Raw genomic sequence first — 26,787 nt, forward strand, 5'->3', positions numbered from 1 at the left:
TAACTATGAAAGCAATGGAGTAGATGGTTTCTAGGATCCTTCCCCATTTTGTTATTCTAATGACAAATAACTATTGAAGAAATTATCTTCAGTTGTTGGCTCTGTCTTCAAAACCACCAATGGATCTGGTTTTAAGGTTGGAAGTTGGTCCTTGATGCTCTATGCCCCTTTCCACTTGACAAGCTGTTGGGTTTTTCCTTGAGATAATAGTCCCGTTTTCTTCATGATTGGGATTCTTCATGCTCAAAGGTTCACTGGGAGCTTCAGCTCATCCACATTTTGTCTTTTCAGCAGTATCTCTGTAGTCAGGTGTAGTGTGGTGATGTGAACCCCTCACTGTCATTTCACCCAGTCCTCCAGGTACTCCTTTCATTAAGACCTTCCACTCTGCCACCACCCCTTCGTCATGGTCCCTTTAAGGGAGCGGCCATAGTTGAGTGGTGGGAGCAGCTGCTGGCAGCAAAGAGACAAGCAGGATTTGGCCTAGTCTGGGCTACTCACCGCGCACGCTCAGGACCGGGGGCTTGGTGGGAAAGGGGGGAGGGGCTTGTAGTGCGCCTGCGCATCAGGGACGCGCGCAAGGGGCTGGTTTGGAGATCCCTTTAAGAAACCACAGGCGGAGGAATTTCTCTGAGAGAAAATAATCCTACTCACGGGGCCCCTTGGAGGCCATTAACCCCCCGAGTCCCGGCCCCCCTGCCCCGGCAGGCCCTCGTGCCCACGCGCACGCCGCTTGGGACCCCGGGAGCTGCGGCCGGCGCGCGGCCTCCGCCCCCTCGTCACTCCCGCGTCAGGCCCAGCGGCGGCCGAGGGGCCCGGACCGTCGCGAGTGAAGCGCCGTGTCTGCAGTGTGGGCGGGGGCCGAGAGGGGCCGCGGCCGCCGCGCCGGGAGCCGCCGCCGTTCCGAGCGGGGCCCAACATGGCGGAGCGGGAGGTGGAGACCGGCCCCCGAAAGAGGGTAGGTGAGGTGAGGCCGCGGGCGGGCTTCGGACTGCAGGCGCGCGAGCGGGACGCGCGGGGGCGCCGGCCGGCCCCAGCCACCCGGGGTTCACGCGCGGTGGTCGACGGCCGAGGGAGGGCGGCCCGGGTCGTCTCGGCAGGTGGACAAAGCTCAGTGGCCGGCGGGGGGGAGGGGCGGGGGCTGTGGTCCGCCTGGGTCCCCTCCCTTTCCCAGCTTGGGTGGTGCGTACTCGCCGAGCCTCGGGGCCGCAAGGTGTCAGACTGGGCTTCTGCATCCTCGAGGAAAACGGAGTCTGTGGAAGTTTCTCTGGGGAGAGGTCAGGTGGGGGCAGCGGTGGCGGGAAGAAGTCGTGGAGGGTTGTCTCCCGAGGAGTAACCGGGAGGGTGCTGCAGGAGCACCGACCCTAGCCAATTCATCTTCCTGCTGTGTTCCCCTCCCCCTTGACCGTTATCAAGATCCAAAGTGGACTGGGCACTCCTCCCCTCAGAAGAAGTTTGGGTTGTCGTTGGTGTAGAAGGGAGGTTTTTGGATAACTACAAGTAGGTTGTAGTCCAGCTTCTTTACCTGCACTTAGGAACGTGGGAAGGTGACAAGTTTTGTCGTTTGGAGGATGCACCCAGCCTGCCTGCTTAGGTGAAGCCTTGTCTACATAGGAGTTGTTGAAAGCCTTTTAAAAGTTTGTCTTGAAACTTTTAAAGAGAATTATAATTGTCATTTTCTTCAGATGAAGAACAATACTATCGATTGAGCAATGTTTTTTCAAGGCATTTCGTTTACTTCCCCTTGCCAGCTTGTTAAAGCATCAAGTTTCCTATCAGGAGTGTCCCTTTTGGAAATGGTCACAAAATGATGAGTTACTTGAGACAACCTGGTGAAAACATTGCTACTGAATCTTAAACGAAATGCTTCTTCATTCAGCATAAAATGAGTGTCTATTCAAAGATATGTACTGTTCACATACTGAGTGCTGACTGTGTGCCTGACCCTGTGTGAAGTGCTTTGTGAAGAGTTCAGCCTCAAAGCAACTATGCATCCCATTAGTGCCTGAAGAAATGTAGATTTATTTCTTATGTTGTGTAATTAAGTCTACAGAGTCAGAAGTTTTGATCTGGGATTTGAATACAGGGTTGTCCCCTCCAAATGCTTGTGTTAAATGCCACTTATAAGTATTATTGTTTTTTTTCTTTTAGTTTTTTTTTTTTTCTTTTGTTCTCCCAGTGCTGGGCATTGAATCCAGGGGCATTAAGTTCTGGGAGACAAGCCTCTACCACTGAGGTGCACTCCTAGCCCTAGGGAGTTTGTTTCTCTTCTTAAAAATCATAAACAACACAAACAACACACCAGCACATGTTTTTCCTCAACAGTTCATTAGGAAACTGTTTATAACTATCAAGAAAAGTAAAAATACAGTTTTAATTCAGGGTGCAACTTCATATCCAAACTCTTAGATTCTACTATTGACATTTATTTATTTATTTATTATGCATACAACATTCTGCTTCCATGTATATCTGTGCACCAGAAGAGGGCACCCGAACTCATAAACAGATGGTTGTGAGCCACCATGTGGTTGCTGGGAATTGAATTTTGAACTCAGGACTTCTGGAAGAGCAGTCAGTGCTCTTAACCTCTGAGCCATCTGTAGTTATTCCATCTGGCCATTCCTTTACCTAGTCAGTTGTCTTTTAAGTACATCCCCCCTCCCCCCCAGGGTTTCTCTTTGTAGCTTTGGAGCCTGTCCTGGAACTCACGCTGTAGACCAGGCTGGGCATTTTAGGGAGGTGGTGGTGCAAGCCTTTAATCCCAGCACTTGGGAGGCAGAGACAGGTAGATTTCTAAGTTGAAGTCAGCCTGGTCTATAGAGCAGGTTTCAGGATAACCAGAGCTACACTGAGAAACCCTCTCTCAACCACCCTCCTCCCAAGAGTGGTAGTTTTAGATTTGCAAAATGTTAGATTCTCTTCCTGTCCAATCATAGAATGGATTAAGCTGCATACTTGTATGCCCAAATAGTTCATTTAGAATATCCTTATGGAGTGCATATGTTTTGAAATTCTGAATTGTTCTTAAATTTGTGAACAGTAGTAAACTGTATCTTCATTATCTTGAGTGACTGTGTATAACATGTGTGGTCTACTAATTGAAATTAACTAGTGTAAATTCAGAGATAGTCATTTGCTATTCATGCTGTTGTCATTTGCTTTATAGAATGCTTTAGAAAAAATGTAAGTGCTTTGCTAACAAATTAGACTTTCTAATAACAAATATTACTTTTTTCTTTCTTCTTCTTTTTTTGGGGGGGGTTTCTCTTTGTGGCTCTGGCTGTCCTGGAATTTATTTTATAGACCAGGTTGGCCTTGAACTCACAGAGATCTGCCTGCCTCTGCCTCTTAAGTGCTGGGATCAAGGTGTGGGCCACCACCACCTGGCTTAAATATATTCTTTATCATGGGTTACACTTAACAGGTGAAAAAGTGATTGCAGTCAAAACTTTTTATTGTTGTAAATAGGAAATGGCCATGGTTTTAATATCTGGACTCAGAAGGCAAAGGCAGGTGGATCTTTGTGAGGCCAGCTTGATCTCACAGCAAGTTCCAGGCCAATCAGGGCTGCATAGTGGGACCCTCTAAAATGTGACACCCTTTTTCTTTTTCCATTGCTGGGGATTGACCCCAGGGCTTCACAAATGCTTTACAGTTGGGCCACTCCCCAGCTTTCAAACTATTATTTATTTATTTATTTATTTATTTTTGAGACAGAGTTTCTTTGTGTAGCCTTGGCTGTCCTGGAACTAGCTCTGTAGACCAGGCTAGCCTCAAACTCACAGAGATCCAACTGCCTCTGGCTTCCAAGTGCTGGTATTAAAGGTGTGTGCCACCATGGCCCAGCTCAAACCTTATTTTTAACATCACGAAACACTTGCACAGCTTTTATTCGTGATAAATTGTGGAAGATATTTGAATTCAATATATACATAGATTTATAGATTTATTATTTTGGCCGGGTGGTGGTATTGGCACATGACTTTAATCCCAGCACTCGGGAGGTAGAGGCAGGCGGATCTCTGTGAGTTCGATGCCAGCCTGGTCTCCAGAGTGAGAACCAGGATAGGCTCCAAAGCTACACAGAGAAACCCTGTCTCGAAAAACCAACCAACCAAACAAACAAAAAACAAACATTTATTTATTTATCATGTATACAGTGTTCTGCCTACATGTATGCCTGCAGGCCAGAAGAAGGCACCAGATCTCATTACAGATGGTTGTGAACCACCATGTGGTTGCTGGGAATTGAACTCAGGACCTCTGGAAGAGCAGCCAGTGCTCTTAATCTTGGAATCATCTCTAGCCGGGCATTGGTGGTGCACGCCTTTAATCCCAGCATTCGGGAGGCAGAGGCAGGCAGATCTCTGAGTTCGAGGTCAGCCTGGTCTCCAGAGCGAGTGCCAGGTTAGGCTCCAAAGCTACACTGAGAAACCCTGTCTCAAAAAAACAAAAAACAAAAAATAAAACAAACCTTGGAGCCATCTCTCCAGCCTGAGCAGCCAGTATTCTTAACTGATGAGCTATCTCTCCAGATATGCTTCCTAACTGTGTGTGTGTGTGTGTGTGTGTGTGTGTGTGTGTGTGTGTGTGTGTGTGTTGAGACAGGGTTTCTCTGTGTTGCTTTGGAGCCTGTTCTGAAACTCACAGAGATCCACCTGCTTCTGCCTCCCAAGTGCTGGGATTAAAGGCATGTGCCACCACTGCCTGGCATCCAACATTGGTTTTTAAAAAAATGATTCATCTATTTTTATGTTATAAGTGCCTACATGTATGTGTGTACCATGTGCATGCCTAGTGCCTTTGGAGGCTAGAAGAGGGTATTAGATAACCTATAGTTGGTGTTAACAGATGCTTGTGAGCTGCCACGTGGGTGTTGGTAACTGAATCCAGGTCCTCTGCAAAAGCAGCAAGTATTCATACCCACTGTCCAGCTTCTATGTTTAATATATAATTAAAAAAAATTTCTGTGTGTATGGGTGTTTTGCCTCCATATATATTTGTATTACATTATGGTAGAGTCCAGAAGAGGGGGTTAGATCTCCTGGGACTGGAGTTCCAGATAGTTAAGAAATGTCAGTGGGTGCTGGGAATTGTACTTGGTTCCTATGGGAGAGCAGCCAGTGCTCTTAACTGCTGAATCGTCTCTTCAGCTCTACATCCAATATCTTCAATAGATTTTTTGCATCCATAATCTATTTAGTTGTTGATAATTTGTTTAAAATGTTAAAAAAAAAAAAAACATTGATATCTGTGATACAAGTGCTTTCCTCATCCAAAATGTTAAATTCCATTATAGGTAGATGGGTGGGAGCTGTTCAGTACAGTTTTCTTTCTGTTTTTGAAAATTTTTTGAAACAGTCTCATGTAGCCCATGCTGGCCTTCAATTAGGATTTATATTCATGGTTTTACCTTGCACTCCTGACTCCCGCTTCTACTTTGCAAGTTTCGGGGTTACAGGCATGTGCCTGCATGCCTGACATGTAATACAATTTTGTTTTAAGATGGTTTGTGCCGAGATGGTGGTGGCACACACCGTTAATCCCAGCACTCAGGAGGCAGAGAGGCAGGTGTATCTCTGTGAGTGCAAAACCAGTCTGGTATACAGAATGAGTTCCAAGATAGGCTTAGTTCCAAAGCTGGAGAGAAACCCTGTCTCAAAACACAAAACAAAACAAAAAAGGTTTGTGCCCTGTTGCAGTTACCTACATAGACCCGAATGGTGTGGAAAGTTATTCAATCTGAAATTTCATGGATGAAGTGGGATTGAAGATTCTTACTGCTTTAGGACCCCCCACTCCCTTCCAGGGTTTCTCTGTGGCTTTTGGAGGCTGTCCTGGAACTAGCTCTTGTAGTCCCGAGTGCTGGGGTTAAAGGTGTACGCCACCACCACCCAGCCTGCCTTTGACCTTTATCATCTTAAATCATTAGAGAGTTGAGCTATGTTGATTGATGAGATACATGCCAGGTGTTTATGGTCATTTTGGATAGTATGTGCTATTTCTTTTGCCAGACTGGGTTCCTTCAGGACTGAGCTCATTTTTCTACTTTTTGCAGAATATTTATGACCGTCATATAAGAGGTGCTCAAAGGGTTCTTACTGATTTGTTTGATTTTTATAAAAGGACTTTTTTTTTCTTTCTTTTGAGACAGAATTTCTCTTTGTAGCCCTGGTTGTCCTGGAACTTGGTCTGTAGACCAGGCTGGCCTTGAACACAGAGATCCACCTGCCTCTGCTTCCTGAGTGCTGGGATTAAAGACATGAACCATCAATGCCTGGCCTTTCATGTTTTTGGTTTTTTTTTTGGCAGTATTTTTGTATACATGTTTATATATGGTAAAATTTGTCATCTTAAGGGGAATGTGTTTCTATTTCTTTATATTTACCTCTACTTTTACAGATCTGTGAGTACCTTCTTTCTCTTTGTAGTTTGCTGACATTTTGTTGAATGATGATAATAACTAATTTTCCTAGTCTACATATTGGATTTAGCTGTTGAATGTCCTTGTTGTAAACAGCAGAGTCTAGCTAGAAGAAACATTTTGTTTGTTTATTTATTGTGGTCCTGCAGAAAGTCTCGGGCTTCACATAAGCAGGTGTTCTACTACTGAATAATATTACTCTAGCCTCAGAAGAGAAGTTTTAGATGTACAACAAAATATTTTACAATATTTAATGAGGAAGTAAAGAACAATTTTCAGAGTCTTCAGCAAAAGACTAAGGGCCTCTTTTCTTTGTTGTGTTTCTGGAAAGCAGTTTGGTTTGATTGACTCTTTTTTTTCTTTTTCTGAGAAAGGGTTTCTCTGTGGCTTTGGAGGCTGTTGTCCTAGAACTAGCTTTTGTAGACCAAGCTGGTCTCGAACTCACAGAGATCCTCTGCCTCTGCCTTCTGAGTGCTGGGATTAAAGGCGTGCGCCACCAATGCCTGGCTAAACACAGTGTTTTGTCTGCATGTATCCCTGCAGGCCAGAAGAGGGCACCAGATCTCATTACAGATGATTGTGAGCCACCAGGTGGTTGCTGTGATTTGAGCTCAGGACCTCTGGAAGACTAGCTAGTGTTCTTATCCACTGATCCACCACTCCAGCCCCAGTTGTCTTCATTTTCATGCTTAAACTCTATATACAAAATTTGAGATACACTCAGTATGCTTAAATATAGAAAGCCTATGCATTAACAGTATGTGTTTGTAAAAACATAATTACTTTTGATGTATTTGTCTGTGAGTTTGCGTATATATGAACTTAGAGAAAGCTGTGGCTGGCACTTGTCAGGTTGTTACTTTTCTTTTGATAGAGATAGAAAGACATGAGAGTGTAAGAGTCAATTTTTGTGAAAAGTAAAGAAATACTTGTTTTATGTTAAATATTAGGTTAATGAAGTATACTAGACTAGAATGGCCCAGCAGTTAAGAGTACTGACTGCTCCTTCAAAGGACATGAGTTTGGTTCCCAGCACCCACATGGTTTTTCAACTATCTATATCTCCAGTTCCAGGAGATCCAATGCCCACTTCTACCCTCTTCAAGTGGCAGGTACACAAGGTTCATAGACAATAAATACATGTAAAACACTCATCTACATAAAATAAAAGTAAATTGTCAGCCGGGCGTTGGTGGCCTTTAATCCCAGTACTCTGGAGGCAGAGGCAGGCAGATCTCTGAGTTCGAGGCCAGCCTGGTCTCCAGAACGAGTTCCAGGACAGGCTCCAAAGCAATACAGAGAAACCCTCTTTCTAACCCCCCCTCCAAAAAAAGTAAATTGTTGGGTGGTATATACCTTTAGTCCCAGATAAATACACAGAGGCATATACCTTTAATCTAGCACTCTGAAGGCAGAGGCAGGCAGATCTTTTGAGTTGAAGGCCAGCCTGTCTACAGAGTGAGTTCCAGGACAACCAGAGCTGTATAGAGAAACCCTGTCTCAGAAAATAAAAACAAAACATAAAGCCCCTCTGGGCCAAAAGGCTCAGCTGCTAAAGGAGTGTTACTGCTCTTCCTTAGGATCTGGTTCCATTTTTAGTATTTTTGGTATCAGGTGGTTCAACCAGTCATAACTCCAGGTCCTGGGTATCCAGTGCCTCTTTCCTCTTTGGGCATGTGGTGCACATAAACTATAGTTTTTTTTTTTTTTTTTAAACTATTTGGGGGGCCGTCACACAGCTCCCAGATAAATACACAGAGGCTCTTTCTTTCTTTCTTTTTTTCTTTTTCTTCTTCGAGATAGGGTTTCTTTGTGTAACAGCCCTGCTGGCTGGCTTGGAACTCACTCTGAAGACAAGGCTGGCCTCCCAATTTCCAGAGACCCACTTGCCCCTGCTTTCTGAGTGCTGGGTGCTGGGATTAAAGGCTTGCACTACCACTGTCCAGCAGCTTACTTTTTTCTTATGGATGCTAGGCTTAGCATTTCTTTTCTTCTTCCCCCCCCCCCCTTTTTTTTTTTTTTTTGGTTTTCCGAGACAGGGTTTCTCTGTGGCTTTGGAGGCTGTCCTGGAACTAGCTCTTGTAGATCAGGCTGGTCTCGAACTCACAGAGATCCGCCTGCCTCTGCCTCCCGAGTGCTGGGATTAAAGGCGTATGCCACCACCGCCTGTCAAGAGAGAGCCTGTTATCTGGTTGCAGAGTCACACTTTCAGTGGTTTCGTTTTCTTCTCTCTTTGAATAAAGGGTCTCATTATGTGGATCTGGGTATTCTGGAACTTGCAATATAGAGCAAGGAAACTTCCTGTAGTTAGCCTTTTCTGAGTATGACACTAAGCCTTTTCCATTTTTGTTTGAGTAAATCTGTACTTTCACATGCCAATTTCTGACTTAATTTCCTAGGTTTCCCATAACAGATTATTACCATAATATATTGGCTCAGTTTTGGAGAGTACGAATAAGAAATCAAGGTGTTGGGCTGGAGAGATGACTCAGTGGTTGAATTTAAGTGGTCCTCTTTGGGAAGTCCTAGGTTCAATTCCCAACACCCTCATGGAAGCTTAGAACTATCTGTAACTCCAGTTCAGGGGACCTGATGCCCTCTTATGGTTTCTCTGGGAGCTGAATACATATGGTACACATACATACATGGAGGCAAAGCACTTATACACATAGATAATTCTAAAAAAATTAAAAATAAGCTGGTCAAAATTAAAAATAAACTGAGTGGTAGTGGCACATGCCTTTAATTCCAGCACTCAGGGAGGCAGAGACAGGCGGATCTCTGTGAATTGGAGGTCAGCCTGGTCTACAGAGTGATAACTTCCAGGATAGTTAGAGCTACACAGAGAAACCCTGTCTTGAAATAAAACAAGAACTGCAGACCAAACCAAACCAAAACAAAGAACAAGAAAAGAAAAAATAAAAATAAAGAGAAATCAATGTGTTCTCCGAAGGCCTTTGGTGGCCTCTGGTACTCCTTGGGGTAGCACTCCTGTCATTGTTTCTGTCTTCATATGTTGTCTTTCTATGACTATCTGAACTTAGGTTTTGTCTATGTGGTCCTGGCCGTCCTGGAACTCACTTTGTAGACCAAACTCAGAAGCTCTCAGAGATCTGCCTGTCTCTGCCTCCTAAATTCTGGGATTAAAGATGTGTGCCACCAAGCCTGGCCTGAATTTGTTCCTTTTCTTTTTTTTAGATTTCTTATTATTTGTGTGTGTGTGTGTGTGTGTGTGTGTGTGTGTGTGTGTGTACGTGCTTACATGAGTATAGTGTGTTTGGAAGCCAGAAGAGGACATGGGTCCTTAAAACTGGTTAAATGGGGTTATGAGTCACCCAACATGGGCATGCTGGGAATTGAACCTGGATCCTCGGTAGAGCATTCAGTGCTGAGCCAACTCTCCAGCCCCTACATAATGAATTTCTGGTGGAGATCCTAGTTAAGGTTGCAACGGTCTTTAAGGTGATGAGGTTTAGAATTAGTATATTAAATTATATTAAATGTGTTTTAGAAATTACTCATTTTTACTGTTTTGCAGTGCTGGAGATCATACATTGTATATTCATACACACTAGACACGTATTCTACAATTGAACTGCTTTCTCAATTTCATTATTTATATTTTGAAGAATTACCTTAAGACTTTTATGTATTAAAATACACACAGTATCAGCTGGGCAGTGGTGGCACACAACTTTATTCCCAGCACTTGGCAGGCAGAGGCAGGTGGATCTCTGTGAGTTTGAGGTCAGCCTGGTTTACATAGAGAGTTCAGGCCAGCAAAGGCTATTTTGAGAGAGACCTTGTTTCCAAAAACATTCATACATACATACATACATACATACATACATACATACATACACACACACACACACTCTCTCTTTCTCTCTCTCTCTCTCTCTCACTCACTTTTACTGAATTAAGCTAGTCACAATAAGATAACAAAATCACTATTTAATGAAGACTCCAAAACAATTGAACTTAGAGAAGCAGAGGACAGTTTTCAGACTCTGGAAGGTGGGATGATCTTGGCCAAATAATAGGAAGTTGTGGTTAGAAAGGAGCAACAAATGTTAAGCATTTATAGTGATGGATATGTTAATGTTTTTCATTTTACTCTGTGTGTTTACACATGTGTCCTGTGGAGGTTAGAGGACAACTTTAAGAGTCAGTTCTCTCCTGCCAGGGATCAAATTCAGGTGTTGAGGCTTGGCAGCATCCTTACCTACCAAGCCTCCTTCTTGGCCCAATGAGTTAAGAGATTTTCTTTCTGCTTTTCCTTTTCGTTTTCATCTGTATCCCCAAGCTGACTTTGAACTCCTAGATATCTGTCTTCTTAGCTTTCTGGGTATTGGAATTACAAGCATGAACCAGCATCCCTTTTTGAATGTAGGCTTTTGTTTGTTTGGTCTTTCTTTGTAAATTAGTACCACAGTTGCCAAATGAATAACCCCTAAAATGAACATTTAAATCGACAATGTATTACTTACTACACTGAAGTAAATATCCATTCACGGTAATTCAGGTACTTTTGATTCTTGATCTCACGATTGAACAATCAAGCAAGCTGTTAGGTGGAGCTTTCCTTGTTCTACCAGTCAGCTCTTTCCTGCCAGCTGGCTCCCAAAGAACCACACAGAGACTTATTAATTACTAATGCTTGGCCAATAGCTTACGTTTGTTACTAACTAGCTCTTACAGCTTAAAATAACCCATATTTCTTACCCGTCTTCAACTAGGGTTCATCTGCTTCCTTTGTGTCTTCTCTGGTGGCCTCACCCCCCACCTCCCTGCTCCCCTTTGCTTTCTCTTTTTGTTTGGAAGTTCTTCTTAACCTCTACCACCCTAGCTATTGGCCATTTAACCCTTTATTAAACTAACAAGTAACAAATATTCACAGTGTACAAAAAGATTGTTTTACAACATCAAGCCATACAGAAAAGAGGTAATATTAATCTATCACAGGAAAATTAGAATGCCGATCAGATACATTTTAATTTTCTTATTATCTGTCCTTTAAATTATAAACTAATTTTAGAACCAACCTCAGTATCAACATCATTGCTTTGAGCTGTGTTTGCATCATATTTCTCCATTTATGTGCCCAAATTCATACAGAACATTGAATTCTTGGTTGCAAAAGAGGATTTATTTTTGTGCCTGTCTTTCATGCCCACCATCCCCTTTGATGGGTCTGTTAATTCACCTGACTCAGTCATTCTATAGTGCATACATAAAACATTATATACCCAATAATTATATGTAATTATAATTTTCCAGAAAGTAAAAAGGAAATAAGTACACATAAAATTTTAACCATCCTTGCAGGGCAGTGGTGGGGCACTTTGATCCCAGAACTGGTGAGGCTGAGGTAAGTGGATCTCTGTGGGCTGAAGGAAAGTCTGGTCTACAGAACTAGTTCCAGGACATCTAGGGCTGTTACAAAGAGAAACCCAGCCGGAAAAACAAACAATAACAACAACAACAACAACAACAACAACAACAGAACTGCCATCCTTTTCTTGAAAATCCTGGGTTTTTATCTTTATGTGCATAAATGCCTTGCAGATTTTCATTTACCTCAAAACCGATTAACAATCCTATTGCTACTATATCAGTGGTTCTCAACCTTCTTGGTGCTGCAAACCCTTTTTTGTTTGTTTGTTTTTGTTTTTTTTTGAGACAGGGTTTCTCTGTGTAGCTTTGGAGCCTATCCTGGCACTCGCTCTGGAGACCAGGCTGGCCTCAAACTCACAGAGATCCACCTGCCTCTGCCTCCCAAGTGCTGGGATTAAATGCAAACCCTTTAATACATACAGTTCCTCATGTTGTGATGATCCAACCATAATTATTTTCATTGCTAACTTCTTAACTGTATTTTTGTTGTTATAAAGGTGCACCTGAATGCAAGACACACTACTGTAGGAGAAACCATGCAAGAAAACAACAGGCTAAGGAAATAGTCTTTACCAGAAAACAAGGACAATTGTAAATCAGCAGCTACTCTCAGCTAAGTCATGAGTATGCTGACATATAAAATAACAGGATATTCATGGAGGGAGAAGCAACAGGGTCAGATGTTTAAGAAAGGCAAATAAGAATGTCTCTGAAAGTCAGGCATAGATTTGGTGATTGTAAGGTCCTTTAAGTGGTATTTTTTAAGTGTGTGTGTGTGTGTGTGTGTGTGTGTGTGTGTGTGTGTGTGTGTGTATGCATTTTGCCATCACATATATAAGCGTCACATGTGTGCCAGGTGCACTCAGGTCAGAAGAGGGTGCCAGATCCTAAGCAAATGTGAGTCACCACGTGGGTTCTGGGAATTGAATCTGGGTCCTCTTAAAGAACAACCAGTGTTCTTAGCCACACTGAGCCATTTCTCCATTCCCCTCCTAAGTGATCTTTTTTTTTCTTTTTCTTTTTTCTTTTTGGTTTTTTGAGACAGGGTTTTTTTCTGTGACTTTGGAGGCTGTCCTGGAACTAGCTTTTGTACACCAGACTGGCCTCAAACTCACAGAGATCCGCCTGGCTCTGCCTCCCAAGTGCTGGGACTAATGGCGTGCGCCACCACCGCCTTTAAGTGATCTTAAAGAGGAAATTTTCAGATAGGCATCTTGGCACAGAAACAAAAACTACTACCTTGAAGTAAGGAAAGGCAAAATAACCAAAATACAGACACAAAAGTGAGTAGGGAAAAAGAAACTGGTATACTCTCAGACCACAACTTTACCAAGTTGCTCTGAGGATCAGTAAGTGCATAAAAACACTTCATGGCCTGAGTTCAGTCCCAGAACCCCATCATAAGTTAAGAACCAACCTCTGAAAGTTCCAAGCCAGACCAGGTTAAACAGCATGACCCAATCTCAATAAGAGTTTAGTATGCATAAAATGAATATAAAAATCTCCACAAATCAGGCATTGGTGGCCGCATGCCTTTAACCCCAGCACTCGGGAGGCAGAGGTAGGCAGATCTCTGTGAGTTCGAGACCAGCCTGGTCTACAAGAGTTAGTTCCAGGACAGCCTCCAAAGCCACAGAGAAACCCTGTCTCAAAAAACCAAAAAAAAGCTGGGCGTTGGTGGCACATGCCTTTAATCCCAGCACTGGAGAGGCAGAGGCAGGTGGATCTCTGTGAGTTCGAGACCAGCCTGGTCTATAAGAGTTAGTTCCAGGACAGCCTTCAAAGCCACAGAGAAACCCTGTTTCGAAAAACCAAAAACAACAACAACAACAACAAAATTCCACAATTCGGCACCAAAAACTAACTCAGTTAAGGACCAGACACAGGACAAAAACTTTAAATAGATATTTTAACAAAGAGGGTATACCAATGACCAATAAGCACATACAAAGATACTAAACTATTATTATTATTATTAGAAAAATGCTCCAGGCACTAGTGGTGCATGCCTTTAATCCCAGCACTGGGAAGCAAAGGCAGGCAGATCTCTTGTTTCACGCCAGCCTGGTCTACCGAGTGAGTTCCAAGACAGTCAGGGCTACACAGAGAAACCCTGTCTCAAAAAAAATAAAAATAAAAAAATAAAAAAAAAAATAGAGGGTGAGGTTGGGGGGAGGCTGAGTGATTAAAGGCACTTGGCACTAAACAGAACAGCCTAAGTCCCTAAGGCCCCATAAAGTAGAAACAGAGAACCAGTTCCTGAAAAGTTGTTCCCTGGCTTTCACATGTGAAACATGGCATATCTGAGCACAAATGCAGTAAATGTAATAATAAGAAATAAAATTTAAAGGGGGCGGGCCTAGAGAGATGGCTCAGTGGTTATTAGCACTGACTGCTCTTCCAGAGGATCTAGGTTCAATTCCTAGAACCTGCATGGCAGCTTACAACTGTCTATAACTCCAAGATCTGACATCCTCACATAGACATAAATACAGGCAAAACACCAGTGTACATACTACAACAGTAAATTGTAAAAAAAAAAAATGGAAAGGGAAGCAGGGTTCAATTCCCAGCACCCACACTGGGGCAGCTCACAACCTTCCATTCCTAGAGGATCCAATGCCTCTGGCCTCTTTGGGCACATGCACATACCTACACACATACTGTCTCAGGGTTACTACTGCTGTGATAAACCATGACCAAAGCAACTTGGGGAGGAAAGGACTTATTTGGCTTATGCTTCCTCACCACTGTTTATCATCAAAGGAAGTCAGGTCAGGAGCTCAAACAGAGCAGGTATCTGGAGGCAGAAGCTGCTGCAGAGGCCACGGAAGACTGCTGTTTACTGGCTTGCTCATAGAACTGCTTATAGAACTCAGGACAATCAGCCCAGGGACTGCACCACTCACAAAGGGCTGGGGCTTCCCCCAACAATTACTAATTAAGAAAATGCTCTACAAGCTTGCCTACAGCCAGATCTTAAGTGGGCATTTCTCAATTGAGGCTCCCTTCTCTGTGACCCTTAGCTTGTGTCAAGTTGACATGAAACTAGCCAGAATATATATAATACATATATGCTTTATATATTTATATATAAAACAAATCTTTAAAAAATACATGAATTCAAGGGCCGGAGAGATGGCTCAGAGGTTAAGAGCACTGACTGCTCTTCCAGAGGTCCTGAGTTCAATTCCCAGCAACCACATGATGGCTCACAACCATCTAAAATGAGATTCGGTGCCCTCTTCTGGCATGTAGTTATATATGCAGGCAGAACACTACACATAGTAAATCTTAAAAAAAAAAAAAAAAAAAGAAAAGAAAATCTAAAATAAATAAATATATATACATAGATTTTAGAGATGTCTTTACAAAAATCAAAAGCAATAAGGAAGCAACCAAATCCGAGTCACAATAAAATGCTACCTCATGCCAAGTGGTGGTGGTGGACGCCTTTAATCCCAGCACTTGGGAGTCAGGGATAGGCAGATCTCTGTGAGTTCAAGGTCAGCCTGATCTACAAAGGAAGTTCCAGAACAGGGTCCAAAGCTACACAGAGGAACCCAGTTTTGAAAAAAAAAAAAAAACAGAAAAGATGCTACATGCTACCTTATGCTACCTCATATTCACTAGTATAGTCATTGCCAAACAGGAAAATAGGTGTTTATTCAGACTTGGGGAGGCTGCAGTCTCCATACACTCCTTATAGGTGGAAAACAGCACAGCAATAGGTACAGTAGTCCTGTGGTGCCTCAAAATGACAAGCATAGATTCCCCATATAACTTAGCAAATCCACTGCCAAGTATGTATCCTAAACAATGAAAGGCAGGGACTCGGATACTTACAACAATGTTTACAGAAGAATTACAACAGATACCCCTAAATGACCAACTGATGAATGAAAAAAAAAATCTGGTATATACTATAGTATTTTTTTTTTTCAGGCATAAAAGGGAATGGGAAATTCTGATACATGTGACAACTGTTATAACCTTGAAAATGTTATGCTGAGTAAATCAGACTCTACAGGACAAATACATGATGCCACTCACATGAAATATCAACCAACAACAGAAAATAGATTAGGATTTGCCAGGGATGGGGAGAAAACAATATGGAATGACTGCTTAGTGTGTAAGTTTTCTATTTGGGCTAAAATAAGTGGTGACTGTTGCTTTATACTATGAATGTACTTACAAAGCCATTGAATTGGGCCAGGTGGTGGTGGCGCATGCCTTTAATCCCAGCACTCAGGAGGCAGAGCCAGGCTGATTTCTGAGTTCAAGACCAGACTGGTCTACAGAGAGAGTGCCAGGATAGGCTCCAAAGCTACACAGAGAAACCATCTCTCCAGCCTGAAGAATAGCTTTTCAAGTTGAGAAATTCATATGTATCTGATCCACCATGCCTTTACATTATATTTATTAAAGTTGCTTCTATTTTCACATATCTTAGCAAGTGGTCCACTACTAAACTTTTTTCCCCATACCAGAAATCTCATGTTTTAAAAAGTATTTTTTTTTTTGAGGTAGGGTATTACTGTGTATTATGGAACTCATTATGTAGATCAGCCTGGCCTCCAATTCTTAGAGATACTCCTGTCTCTCACTCTTGAGCACTGCTGGGATGAATTATACTTTCTGTATACGAATAGCAAGCAATCGAAAGGAAATAATTTTTTTAGTTATATGTATATTGCAATAGGAAACAAAAGCATGAATGATTCACAAAATAATAGTAAGCTCTGGACACTAAAAAGCTATACAAAACACTAATTAGAGTAAAAAAAAAGAAAGACCTAAATAAATGGATAAGACTATCATATTCATTGATTACCATAGTATTCATTCTCTGTGAATTGATTAATGGGTGAAATATTACTTTACTTGTAAGATATAAATTTAAGTTTCATCTCTGTCATGTAGAGAACTTGGAAGTAGTTCTTCCCAATATAGTATTTGAAAATATATAAATTGCTGGGCGGTGGTGGTGTACACTTTTAGTCCCAGCACCTTCGAGGCAGAGGCAGGTGGATCTCTGAGTTCAAGGCCAGCCTGGTCTACAGAGTGAGTGCCAGGAGAGGCTCCATAGCTACACAGAGAAACCCTGTCTCAAAAAAAAAAAGTATAAATCATAATGAAAAATTTTAAGAACATTTTTATCTGTCTTTAAATTTTTTATAGCATACTAATTGAAAATCTTTGAATTTCTGAATTATAGAAAGTTTATCTTATGAAGATTTCTTTCAGAGTGATTTATATTACTATGACAGTTGTGAAATAGAGGGTTGGAGAATAGAAATGACCGTAAAAACTATCCAGACAATGGAGACGTGTAACTCACTCTCTCTCTCTCTCTCTCTCTCTCTCTCTCTCTCTCTCTCTCTCTCGCACACACACACACACACACACACACACCATAATGTCTGCTGTGCTCATTTGTTAATTATTGCAATAGCAAACATAAAATTGTCCTACTTTATGAGCTAAAACCAAGATAGTATGTACTATACAGATTAAAGGATGAGTTCAAGGCAAATATTCCAAATTATTGATAATTACTTGGTCAGTAGTCAGATAACATTTAAAATTTTAGAAATATGTTAGTCTTTATTCTTTGATAATTTCATACCATAGTCACTGTACCTTTAAAAGTTTTTATATTTTATTTTTTAAAAAAGATTTACTTTTTTATTTATCATATATATAATGTTGGCATGAGATTTCAGTATAGATGATTGTAAAGCACCATGTGGTTGCTAAACTCAGAGCCTCTGGAAGAACTGCCAGTGTTCTTAACCTCTGAGTCGTTTCTCCAGCCCCCCCCTTTACTATTTATTTTTTTTAGACAGCGTATTATTGTGTAATCTTGACTGTCTTGAAACTACAGACCAGGATGTCCTTGAACTCATAGAGATTCCCCTATTAATCCTTTTAGAGTACTGAGATTAAAAGTATGTGCCAGCATGTCTGGTTATATTCTCTCTCTCCCTCTCTCTCTCTCTCTCTCTCTCTCTCTCTCTCTCTCTCTCTCTCTCTCTCACACACACACACACACACCCCACAACACAAAATTTATTCATTTTATTTTTATGTGTATATTGTGTGATTGTTTTGCCTGCATGCATGCTTGTTCACTTGGTGCCTGTAGAAGCTAGAAGAGGGTGTCGGATACTCTGGGATTGGAGTTATAAGTGGTTGTGAGCCACCTTGTGGATGGTGGGAATCAAAATTAGGTCCTTTGGAAGTGTTCTTAATCACTGAGCCAAGTCTCCAGCCCCTAAACAATGTACTTTGATCGATCATATCCACCCCTATATCCCATTCCTACTTCTTCACCATTCATGTCCTTTCTTCTTTTAGGAACTCACTGAGTCTAATCAATAATGGGTTGGAGAGATGGCTCAGAGATTAAGAGCACTGGATGCTCTTCCAGAGGTCCTGAGTTCAATTCCCAGCAACCACATGGTGGCTCACAACCACCTTGAATGAGATCTGGTGCCCTCTGGTGGCATGCAGGCAGAAGACTAAATAAATAAAATCTTTAAAAAAAATACTGAAAGAAAAAAATTAAAAAAAAAAAAAAGCCTGTCTTGAAAAACAAAACAAAACAAAAAAGGCCAGATGTAGTTGTGTGTATCTGTAATCCCAGCACTTCAGTGGTGAGATGGGAGGTGGTTACAGGAGAGTTGTTCAGAAGTTTACCAGCCAGTTAGCCTGGAATACACAGAGCAGCAGTAAGCAAGGTAGAAGGGGATATTCCCAACTCCTGAAAGTTATTCTCTGATTGCCAGGCACAGTGGTACACATGTCCTTGTACACTTGTAATATAAGACAGGTGGGAAAGAATACCTATGGCCTTTAAGATTTAATATACTAAGAGCGTTTGGGAAGATGGCTCAGCAGGTAAGAGTGGGTACTGTTCTTGTAAAGGCCCAAGTGAGTTTCTAGTACCCATGTAGGTAGCTTATAGCCTTCTGTAACTGCGTCTCCCAGGGATCTGTTGCTCTTTCTGGCCTCCCTGAGCATGTACATATGAGGCATACATCCACACACATTAATAATAATAAAATCCTTTTTTCCCCCATGACTTGCTGTAGTTCTTAAGTTTATTTTTAATTTCCCTCCCTGTTTTGGGTGGTTCTGAGTTTCACACCCAGGGCCTTGCAATTGCCAGACAAGCCAGGAAAGCATTACTTTCCCACAATATCAGCGCCCCCCCCCAAAACCTTTTGTATGTATTTTTGTGAATTGAAATTTTGTGGAGGTTTTGGTACTGGGATTTGGGGCTAGTGCTTCACACAAAGTAGGCATATGTTCTAATACTGAGCTGTATCACCCAGCTTTCTTTATGCTTAAAGATTTTTTATATTTTTTGTATGTGTAAGTGCTTGTGTGTACTTGTGTGCTCATACCTGCACGCACATGTAGAAATCAGAAAGCAAATTGCTCTATTTGCATGTATGCCTGCATGACAGAAGAAGGTATCAGACAGAAGAGGGCAACAGATCTCATTAATAGATGGTTGTGAGCCATCATGTGGTTTCTGGGAATTGATCTTGGAGCTCTGAAGAGCAGCCAGTGCTCTTAACCTCTGAGTCATCTCTCCAGCCCCAAACTTTTTTTTTAAATTGAAAATATGTTTTTCCATACAATATATTCTGATAATGGTTTCACCTCCCTCATTTCCTCTCAGATACTCCCCACTTCCTCACCCATCTAGCTCCAAGCTGCCTTTCTCTCTTTATTTGAACAGGCATATAAAACAAGGCAGAATTATAAAAACAAAACAAAAATCATGAGAAGTATATATATACACAGAGAGACACATCCATAAACAACAAAACCCATAAAAACACAAAATTGGAAACCATGACATACAGGCAAAAGACCAGTAAGGACCAAAAAAAAAAAAAAAAAAAAAAAAAGCTCAAACAAAGCCATATGACACAGAAAAATCTCCAAAAATACCATTGATTTGTATTTTGTGTTGGCCATCAACAACTGCTGGGCATAAGTGTGTTTTTTATATTTGTGAAACTCAGTTGGAAAAGACTTAATTTTTCCTTTGCTAGTGAAGTCAGTAGGAGACAGCTCATATCCACTTCCTCTCTCAACACTGGGATTCGATTCTGGCTTGCATGTGTATGTGTATGCCCTATGCATGCTGTCACAGACTCTGTGAGTACATGTCCATCAGTCCTGTTGTGTCTACAAGATCCTGTTTCCTTGGTGTCCTCCATCCTCTCTGACTCCTAGCACCTTTCTGCTTCTTCTTTTGCGTAGTTCCCGGGCTCTTAGGAGAGGGGTTTGATACCCATTTAGGACTCAGTATTCTAAAGTCTTTTCCTCTGCACTTTGTCTAGTTGAGGTTCTATGTATTTGTTCCCATCTACTGCAGGAGGAAACTTCTCTGATAATGTATGAATGAGACACTGATGGACATAGTGGAATGTTTCTGAATATTACATGTTACCTTATGCACATTTATGTACATATTTGCATGTGTTGCTGGTTGGATTTTACACGAGGGAGACTGTGGTTGTTTTCCTTTTTGAGAGTGTGTGGAGGGCTGGAGAGATGGGTCAACAGTTAAGAGATTGTGTGGCCTTGCTTAATCCATGGTCTAAAAGTCCATCCATTTTCTTGGAAATTTTAAAATTTCCTTAGAGTTGAATAGTGTTCCATTATCCATTTATCTGTAGATGGACAAATAGTCTGAGACAAAAAGTCTGAGTCTTTACCTAATGAATATAACAATAATAAATATGGGCTTGCAGATATCTCTGTGGTAGGATATGGAGTTCTTTGGGTGTATGAGAGTGAGATAGGTAGGTTATATGGTAGTTCCATTTTAAATTTTTTGAGTAATTTCCAAACTCTTCCACAATGGCTATATTAATTTGTAGCTTCAACAATAGCGAATAAGGGTTATTTCTCTCCATAGTTTCTCCAACATTTGTTGTCAGATTTGTTGATGATAGAAAGCCTTCTGACTGGGATGTGGTTCTGTCTCAAAGTAGGTTTGTTTTGTTTTTGCTAACAGGGCTTCTTTGTGTAGCCTTGGCTGTTTTAGAACTAGCTCTGTAGACCAGGCTGGTCTCAAACTCACAGAGATCCACCTGCCTCTGCCTCCCGAGTGCTGGGATTCAAGGCATGTGCCACCAGTGCCCGGCCAGATTTATTTATTTTATATATAGTGTTCTATCTATAGGCCAGAAGAGGCCACTAGATCTCATTACAGATGGCTGTGAGCCACCATGTGGTTGGTGGGAGTTGAACTCAGGACCTCTGGAAGAGCAGGCAGTGTTCTTAACCACTGAGCCATCTTTCTAGTCCCTACCGTTTTTTTTTTTTTTTCCCTTCGAGACAGGGTTTTTTTGTATTGTTTTGGAGGCTGTCCTGGACCTTGATTTGTAGACCAGGCTGGCGTTGAATTCAGAGATCTGCCTGCCTCTGCCTCCCGAGTGCTAGAATTAAAGGCATGTGCCACCAATGCCTGGCCTGACTTTTTTTTTTAAGATTTATTTTTATAATTTTTAAAATTTATTCTCTCATATTACATCCCAACCATAGTTTCCCCTCCTTCTTCTCCTCCCACTCCTGTGTCCATATCCACCCCCCCCAAGTTGTTTTAATTTCCATTTCCTTGATAATGAACAGTTTTTAAAAATGTTTATTGGCCTTTTGTATGCACACATGTGTGTTTGTGTGTTTTATTTTGTATTTATTTGTTTGTTTGTTTGTTTGTTTGTTTGTTTTAAGACAGGGCTTTTCTGTGTAGCCCTGACTATACTGGAACTTTTTTATAGACCAGGTTGGCTTTGAACTCAGGTCTGCCTACCTCTGCCTCCTAAAGGTGTGACCCACCAGGGACTAATGCCTGGCAGCCTTGTTGTTTTACATATGGGTCCTTTATTGTATTTCATTGGTCTACCAGTTTACTTTTATGCCTGTTTATCAGGCTGTTTATCACTATAGCTTTATAGTATAATTTGAGGTCAGGTATTAAAATACCACCAGTGGTATTCTTATTCCTTAAGATTGCTTTGACTATTTGATTTTTGTGGTTCCCTACCTTCTTGTATTTTTTTTTTTCTAAACCTGTAAGTGTGACATTGGGATTTAGCTAGGTATTTCATCAAACCTGTAAATTAATGTAGGTAATATAACCATTTCACAATATTAATTCTACCAGTCTAGAAACATGGGATATCTCCATTATCTAGTATCTTCTGTGTTTTCCTTTCTCAGTATCTTAACGTTTTTTATTTTAAAAGTCTTTCATTTCTTTGGTTAGATATATTGCTATATACTCTTGTGGGGGAATTATTTTGTATGGAATATTTATTTTGTGTGTATGAATATTTTGGTTGCATATATGCACACCTGGTGACCGAGGAAGGTAGAAGAGGATATCCAGTCCTCTGGAAGTGCAACAACAGCTCTAAACCACTGAGCCATCTCTTTCACTGTTTAATTTCTTTTCTTGAGAATAGCCTGTTGGTATAAATGAAGGCTACTGCTTTTTTTAAATATTGATTTTGTATCCTGGTACTTTATTGTATTTATTAGATCCAAGTGTTTCCTAATTGTCTCAGTCTTAAGTAAAGGATTATGTCACCTACAAATAGGGATAATTTGATTTTCCATTTTTATCCCTTTTATGTTTTCCACTTGTTTAATTGATGTAGTTAAGATTTTGAGCATTACATAGTGGGCATCCTTGTCTCATTTCGGATGTAAGAATACATGCTCTTAGTTTGCATTTAATATGTTTCCTGTAGGTTTGTTTATATGGATTTTTATTAATTTTTCATATGTTTCATTTATTTCCCTATTTTGAGGGGTGTTTCAAGACAGGGTTTCTCTGTAGCTTTAGAACCTGTCCTGGAACTTGCTCTGTAGAACACACTACACTGTCCTCGAACTCAGAGATCCTCCTGCCTCTGCCTCCCAAGTGCTGGAATTAAAGGCGTGCGCCACCAACGCCCGGCATATGCCTTTTAATCCCAGCACTTGGGAGGCAGAGGCAGGAGGATCTCTGTGAGTTTGAGGCCAGCCTGGTCTCCAGAGCAAGTGCCAGGATAGGCTCCAAAGCTACACAGAGAAACCCTGTCTTGAAAAACCAAAAAAAAAAAAAAAAAAAAAAAAAAGCATGTGCCACCTCTGCCAGGCTGTTTTATCTATTCTTAAAGTCTCCAAAACCTTTTAAAATTTTTCTTTATTATTTAATTTTTATGAGTATGGGTGTTTTATTTCCATGTCTGTGTACTATGTGCCTGTAGAGGACAGAAGAGAACACCGAACCCCCCCCCCCCATGCCCTGGAACTGGAGTTACAGATGGCTGTGAGCCACTTTATGGGTTCTTGGAATTGTGCCCAGATCTTCTAGAACCAGCTCTTAACTGCTGATCCATTTCATCAGTATCCTTCTCCCCACTTTGAGACAAGGTCTTTACTATGTAGCTCTGGATGGCCTGGAACTCCTGTGTAGACCAGGCTGACCTGGAACCACAGATTGGTTTGCCTCTGCTTCTTGAGTGCTGGGATTAAAGGGGTGTGCCAACAAACCCAGTTCTAAAGTCTGTAAAACTTTGATTATGAAGGCATGTTGAATTTTGTCAAATTCCTTTTTAGGGTTAAATGAAACAATTACGTCTCTTTTCCTTGAGTTTATTTAGATGGTACATTACATTGATTTATGTATGTTCAACCAACTGTAGGTTGGTTCAAAATTAATTTGTGTGGTGCATGTGTGTGTGCGTATGTATGTATGTATGTATGTATGTATGTATGTATGTATGTGAGTGTGAGGCCAAGAAGAGGGTTTTGGATGCTCTGGAGCTGGATATAACAGACAGTTGTAAATACTCAGTTGAGGTGCTGGGAACCAAACTGCAGTCCTGGAAGACACACGAGTGTTCTTCTTTCTCTCCCTCCCTCCCTCCTCCCTCCCTCCCTCCCTTCCTCCATGCCTCCCTCCATGCCTCCTTCCTTCCCTCCCTGCCTCCTTCCCTCCCTCCCTTCTTCCCTCCCTTCCTCCCAAAGAATATGTTCTTCTTTTTGAAAATAATTTATTTTTTATTTTACGTGCATTGTGTTTTGCCTGCATGTTTGTCTGTGTGAGGATGCCAGATCCCTTGTAGTTGGAGTTATAGAGAGTTGTGAGCTGCCATGTGGTACTGGGAATTGTGCCCAGGTCCTCTGGAAGAGCAGTTAATGCTCTTAACTGCTTTGACATCTCTCTAGTTCCTGCTATTGATTTCTTGAATACTTTATATAAAAAAAGGTAATCTTACTTGAAATGTGCTAATATAACTTAGAATATACTTCCCCTGTGGAATCCTCGGTCCTTTTTTCTACCACATGCAATTGTATCTGATGATCTGGGAGATGCAAATAATGGGTCCAGTACTTGTGATACATTTATCACAAACATTTCTGTCAAAACACTGTGTAAATGCATACAATTAGTCAATTACATAGAAATGAATACAACACATGCTCCTAGGATACAATGAAGTCTATTAAGGCACTATTTATGGTCGAATTATTATCATTATTGTTACTAATATTTTATTTTTTGTTTATCAAGTCAGTGTTTCTTTGTGTAGCCCTGGCAGTCCTAGAACTCCCTTTGTAGGCTGGACTGGCCTTGAACTCACAGAGATGCACCTGCCTCAGCCTTCGGAGTGCTGAGATTAAAGGCGTGCACCACCAATCTTGGCTTTTCTTACTCCTAAGAAATTTTTCTTTTGAAATCTATTGGAGGGGGCAGTGGTGACACATGCCTTTAATTCCAGCACTTGGGAGGCAGATGCAGGCGGATCTCTGTGAGTTCAAGGCCAGCCTGGTCTCCAGAGCGAGTGCCAGGATAGGCTCCAAAGCTACACAGAGAAACCCTGTCTGGAAAAACCAAAAAACAAAACAAAACAAAACAAAAAACAGCTAGTTCTAGGACAGCCTCCAAATCGACAAAGAAACCCTGTCTCAACCCCTTCCCCAAAAAAGAAAAAAAAAAAAAAAGTGTTGTCAGCATACAGAATAATGTTTCATTTTAACATTGTCTTGCATAGGTCACTGTATTTAGCTCACATTTACCCTTCCATTTTGCTTTCCTGGCTTTTTTCCTCTTCTCTGGCTAGTTCCTTCCTTCCCTCTATTAACAGTCCTCTTTCTGCTTTCATGTTACACACATGTACATATATATTTCTAAGTCTAGATTCTGTATGAAAGAAAACATGCTATGTTTTGTCTGTCTTCCTTGTTATTACCAAACTTCTCAACTACTTGATATCTTTACCTTCTTTGGGCTTTTGCAAGCAATCATTTTTCCTGTAGATTTTTTTACTTTCCCCTATTTTTACACTTTTTACTCCTTTATATAAAAACATTTTATTGAATTGATTAGTATTTTTGTTTATTTATTTTGATTTTTTCGAGACACGGTTTCTCTGTGTAGTCTTAGCTGTCCTGGAACTTACCCTGTAGACCAGGCTGGCCTGAAACTCACAGAGATCCACCTGCCTCTGCCTCCCTGAGTGCTGGGACTAAAGGTGTGTGCCACTGCTGCCTGGTTGACTAGTAGTTTTAGAACAAGGTAAATTGGTAATCATACTACCATTGTAATAATAAGTAAGTGATAAATAATTGATCTTGCTTGCCAACTTCAGTTAATTATTAATAGATGTTGGGAGTTTTGATAACATCTGTATTTTGTAGGTAAGATTGCTATGTGGGTGATTAATGATGGGAAGTAAAATTGGGTAGTAAAGGACATGTGGGAGCCAAATATTTCCTGTTTTTAATGTTTCCTTATTAAATTTGAAGATTCTAGTGTATTAAATATATCTTGCTCTTTGTACTTTGTTAAACTCTCAAAAAATATTTGTGAAAGCCAGAAATGTTCAAATAACATAGTTATAAAGCACTAATTTGGAGTATACTATTAAACATTAAAAGTTGCTTTATAAAGCTGGGTAGTGGTGTCGCATGCCTTTGATCCCAACACTCAGGAGGCAGAGGCAGGTGGATCTCTGTGAGTTCGAGGCCAGCCTGGTCTCCAGAGTGAGTGCCAGGATAGACTCCAAAGATACACAGAGAAACAAAACAAAACAAAAAAGTTGCTCTATATTGAAATGTACAAAGGTGACCTTTGACATCAGTTCGTATAGCTTCTCTGATTCTGGCTGTGTTAGTGTTCTCTTTCAAAAAATATTCTGTCATTAAGTTTTTCTGGGAAATGCTGTGGCTATTGTGTCTCCTGCTTGAAGTAAAGGCGAGTAACATGAATTACAGGAGTGACCTCTGCTTTCCTTTCACGTGCTGTGTGTTTTAAAGGTTTCAAATTACCTCGAACTTGGCTCTACTTCTCTGTCTTAGGCCCTACATACTCAACAGTAGCTATCACTGTAACATGGTTGACTTTGGGGAGTAGAGAGGGATTCCAAAAAGTAAGATTGAAATATTTGAGAATAATACTATTTTTCTCTCTCTCTTTTTTTTTTTTCCAGTTTGAACAGAAAAGTGATGCAGTTTTTGATGAAATTGTAGAGAACTGTAAGTACTATTTGAGAAAACCATGGCTGTCTTCAGTTACGTTAAGTCTGGATTCAGCATTTAACCTTTTGAGTGTTTAGTTAGTGTTGAATTTTGTGATGGCCCAGCTTGCTTTATCCTTAGTGTCATTAAGTTGAGGTGTTTAGATTCTTTTTTGTTTTTTAGTAAATATTCTTTCGGGTTTTTTGTTTGTTTGTTTGTTTTTGTTTTTCGAGACAGGGTTTCTCTGTGTAGCTTTGGAGCCTATCCTGGCACTCGCTCTGGAGACTAGGCTGGCCTCGAACTCACAGAGATCTGCCTGCCTGTGCCTCCCGAGTGCTGGGATTAAAGGTGTACGCCACCAACGCCCGGCTTCTTTCAGTTTTTATTGTGTTAAAACATACCAATCCTTTGTGCTGATA

General features: G+C 41.1%; 1 protein-coding gene across 6 annotated transcripts in view; it reads left to right on the forward strand.

Moving 5' to 3' along the window:
• The first annotated feature begins 788 nt into the window (after positions 1–788).
• Zmym4 (zinc finger MYM-type containing 4) overlaps positions 789–26,787 on the forward strand; it is a 120,084-nt gene continuing 94,085 nt past the window's right edge. For 3 of the 6 annotated variants that reach the window (XM_027399308.2, XM_035439606.1, XM_035439607.1), the window contains exons 1-2: positions 789–958; positions 26,341–26,386. In XM_027399308.2, coding sequence (XP_027255109.1) covers positions 920–958; positions 26,341–26,386 — 85 coding nt within the window. In that variant the 5' untranslated portion in view covers positions 789–919. Of the gene's footprint in view, positions 959–26,340; positions 26,387–26,787 lie in introns of those variants that run through there. The other 3 variants (XM_027399310.2, XM_027399311.2, XM_027399312.2) reach the window with 3 other exon arrangements.

This window comes from Cricetulus griseus, chromosome 2 (genome assembly GCF_003668045.3).
Source record: "Cricetulus griseus strain 17A/GY chromosome 2, alternate assembly CriGri-PICRH-1.0, whole genome shotgun sequence".
Taxonomy (NCBI): Eukaryota; Metazoa; Chordata; class Mammalia; order Rodentia; family Cricetidae; genus Cricetulus; species Cricetulus griseus.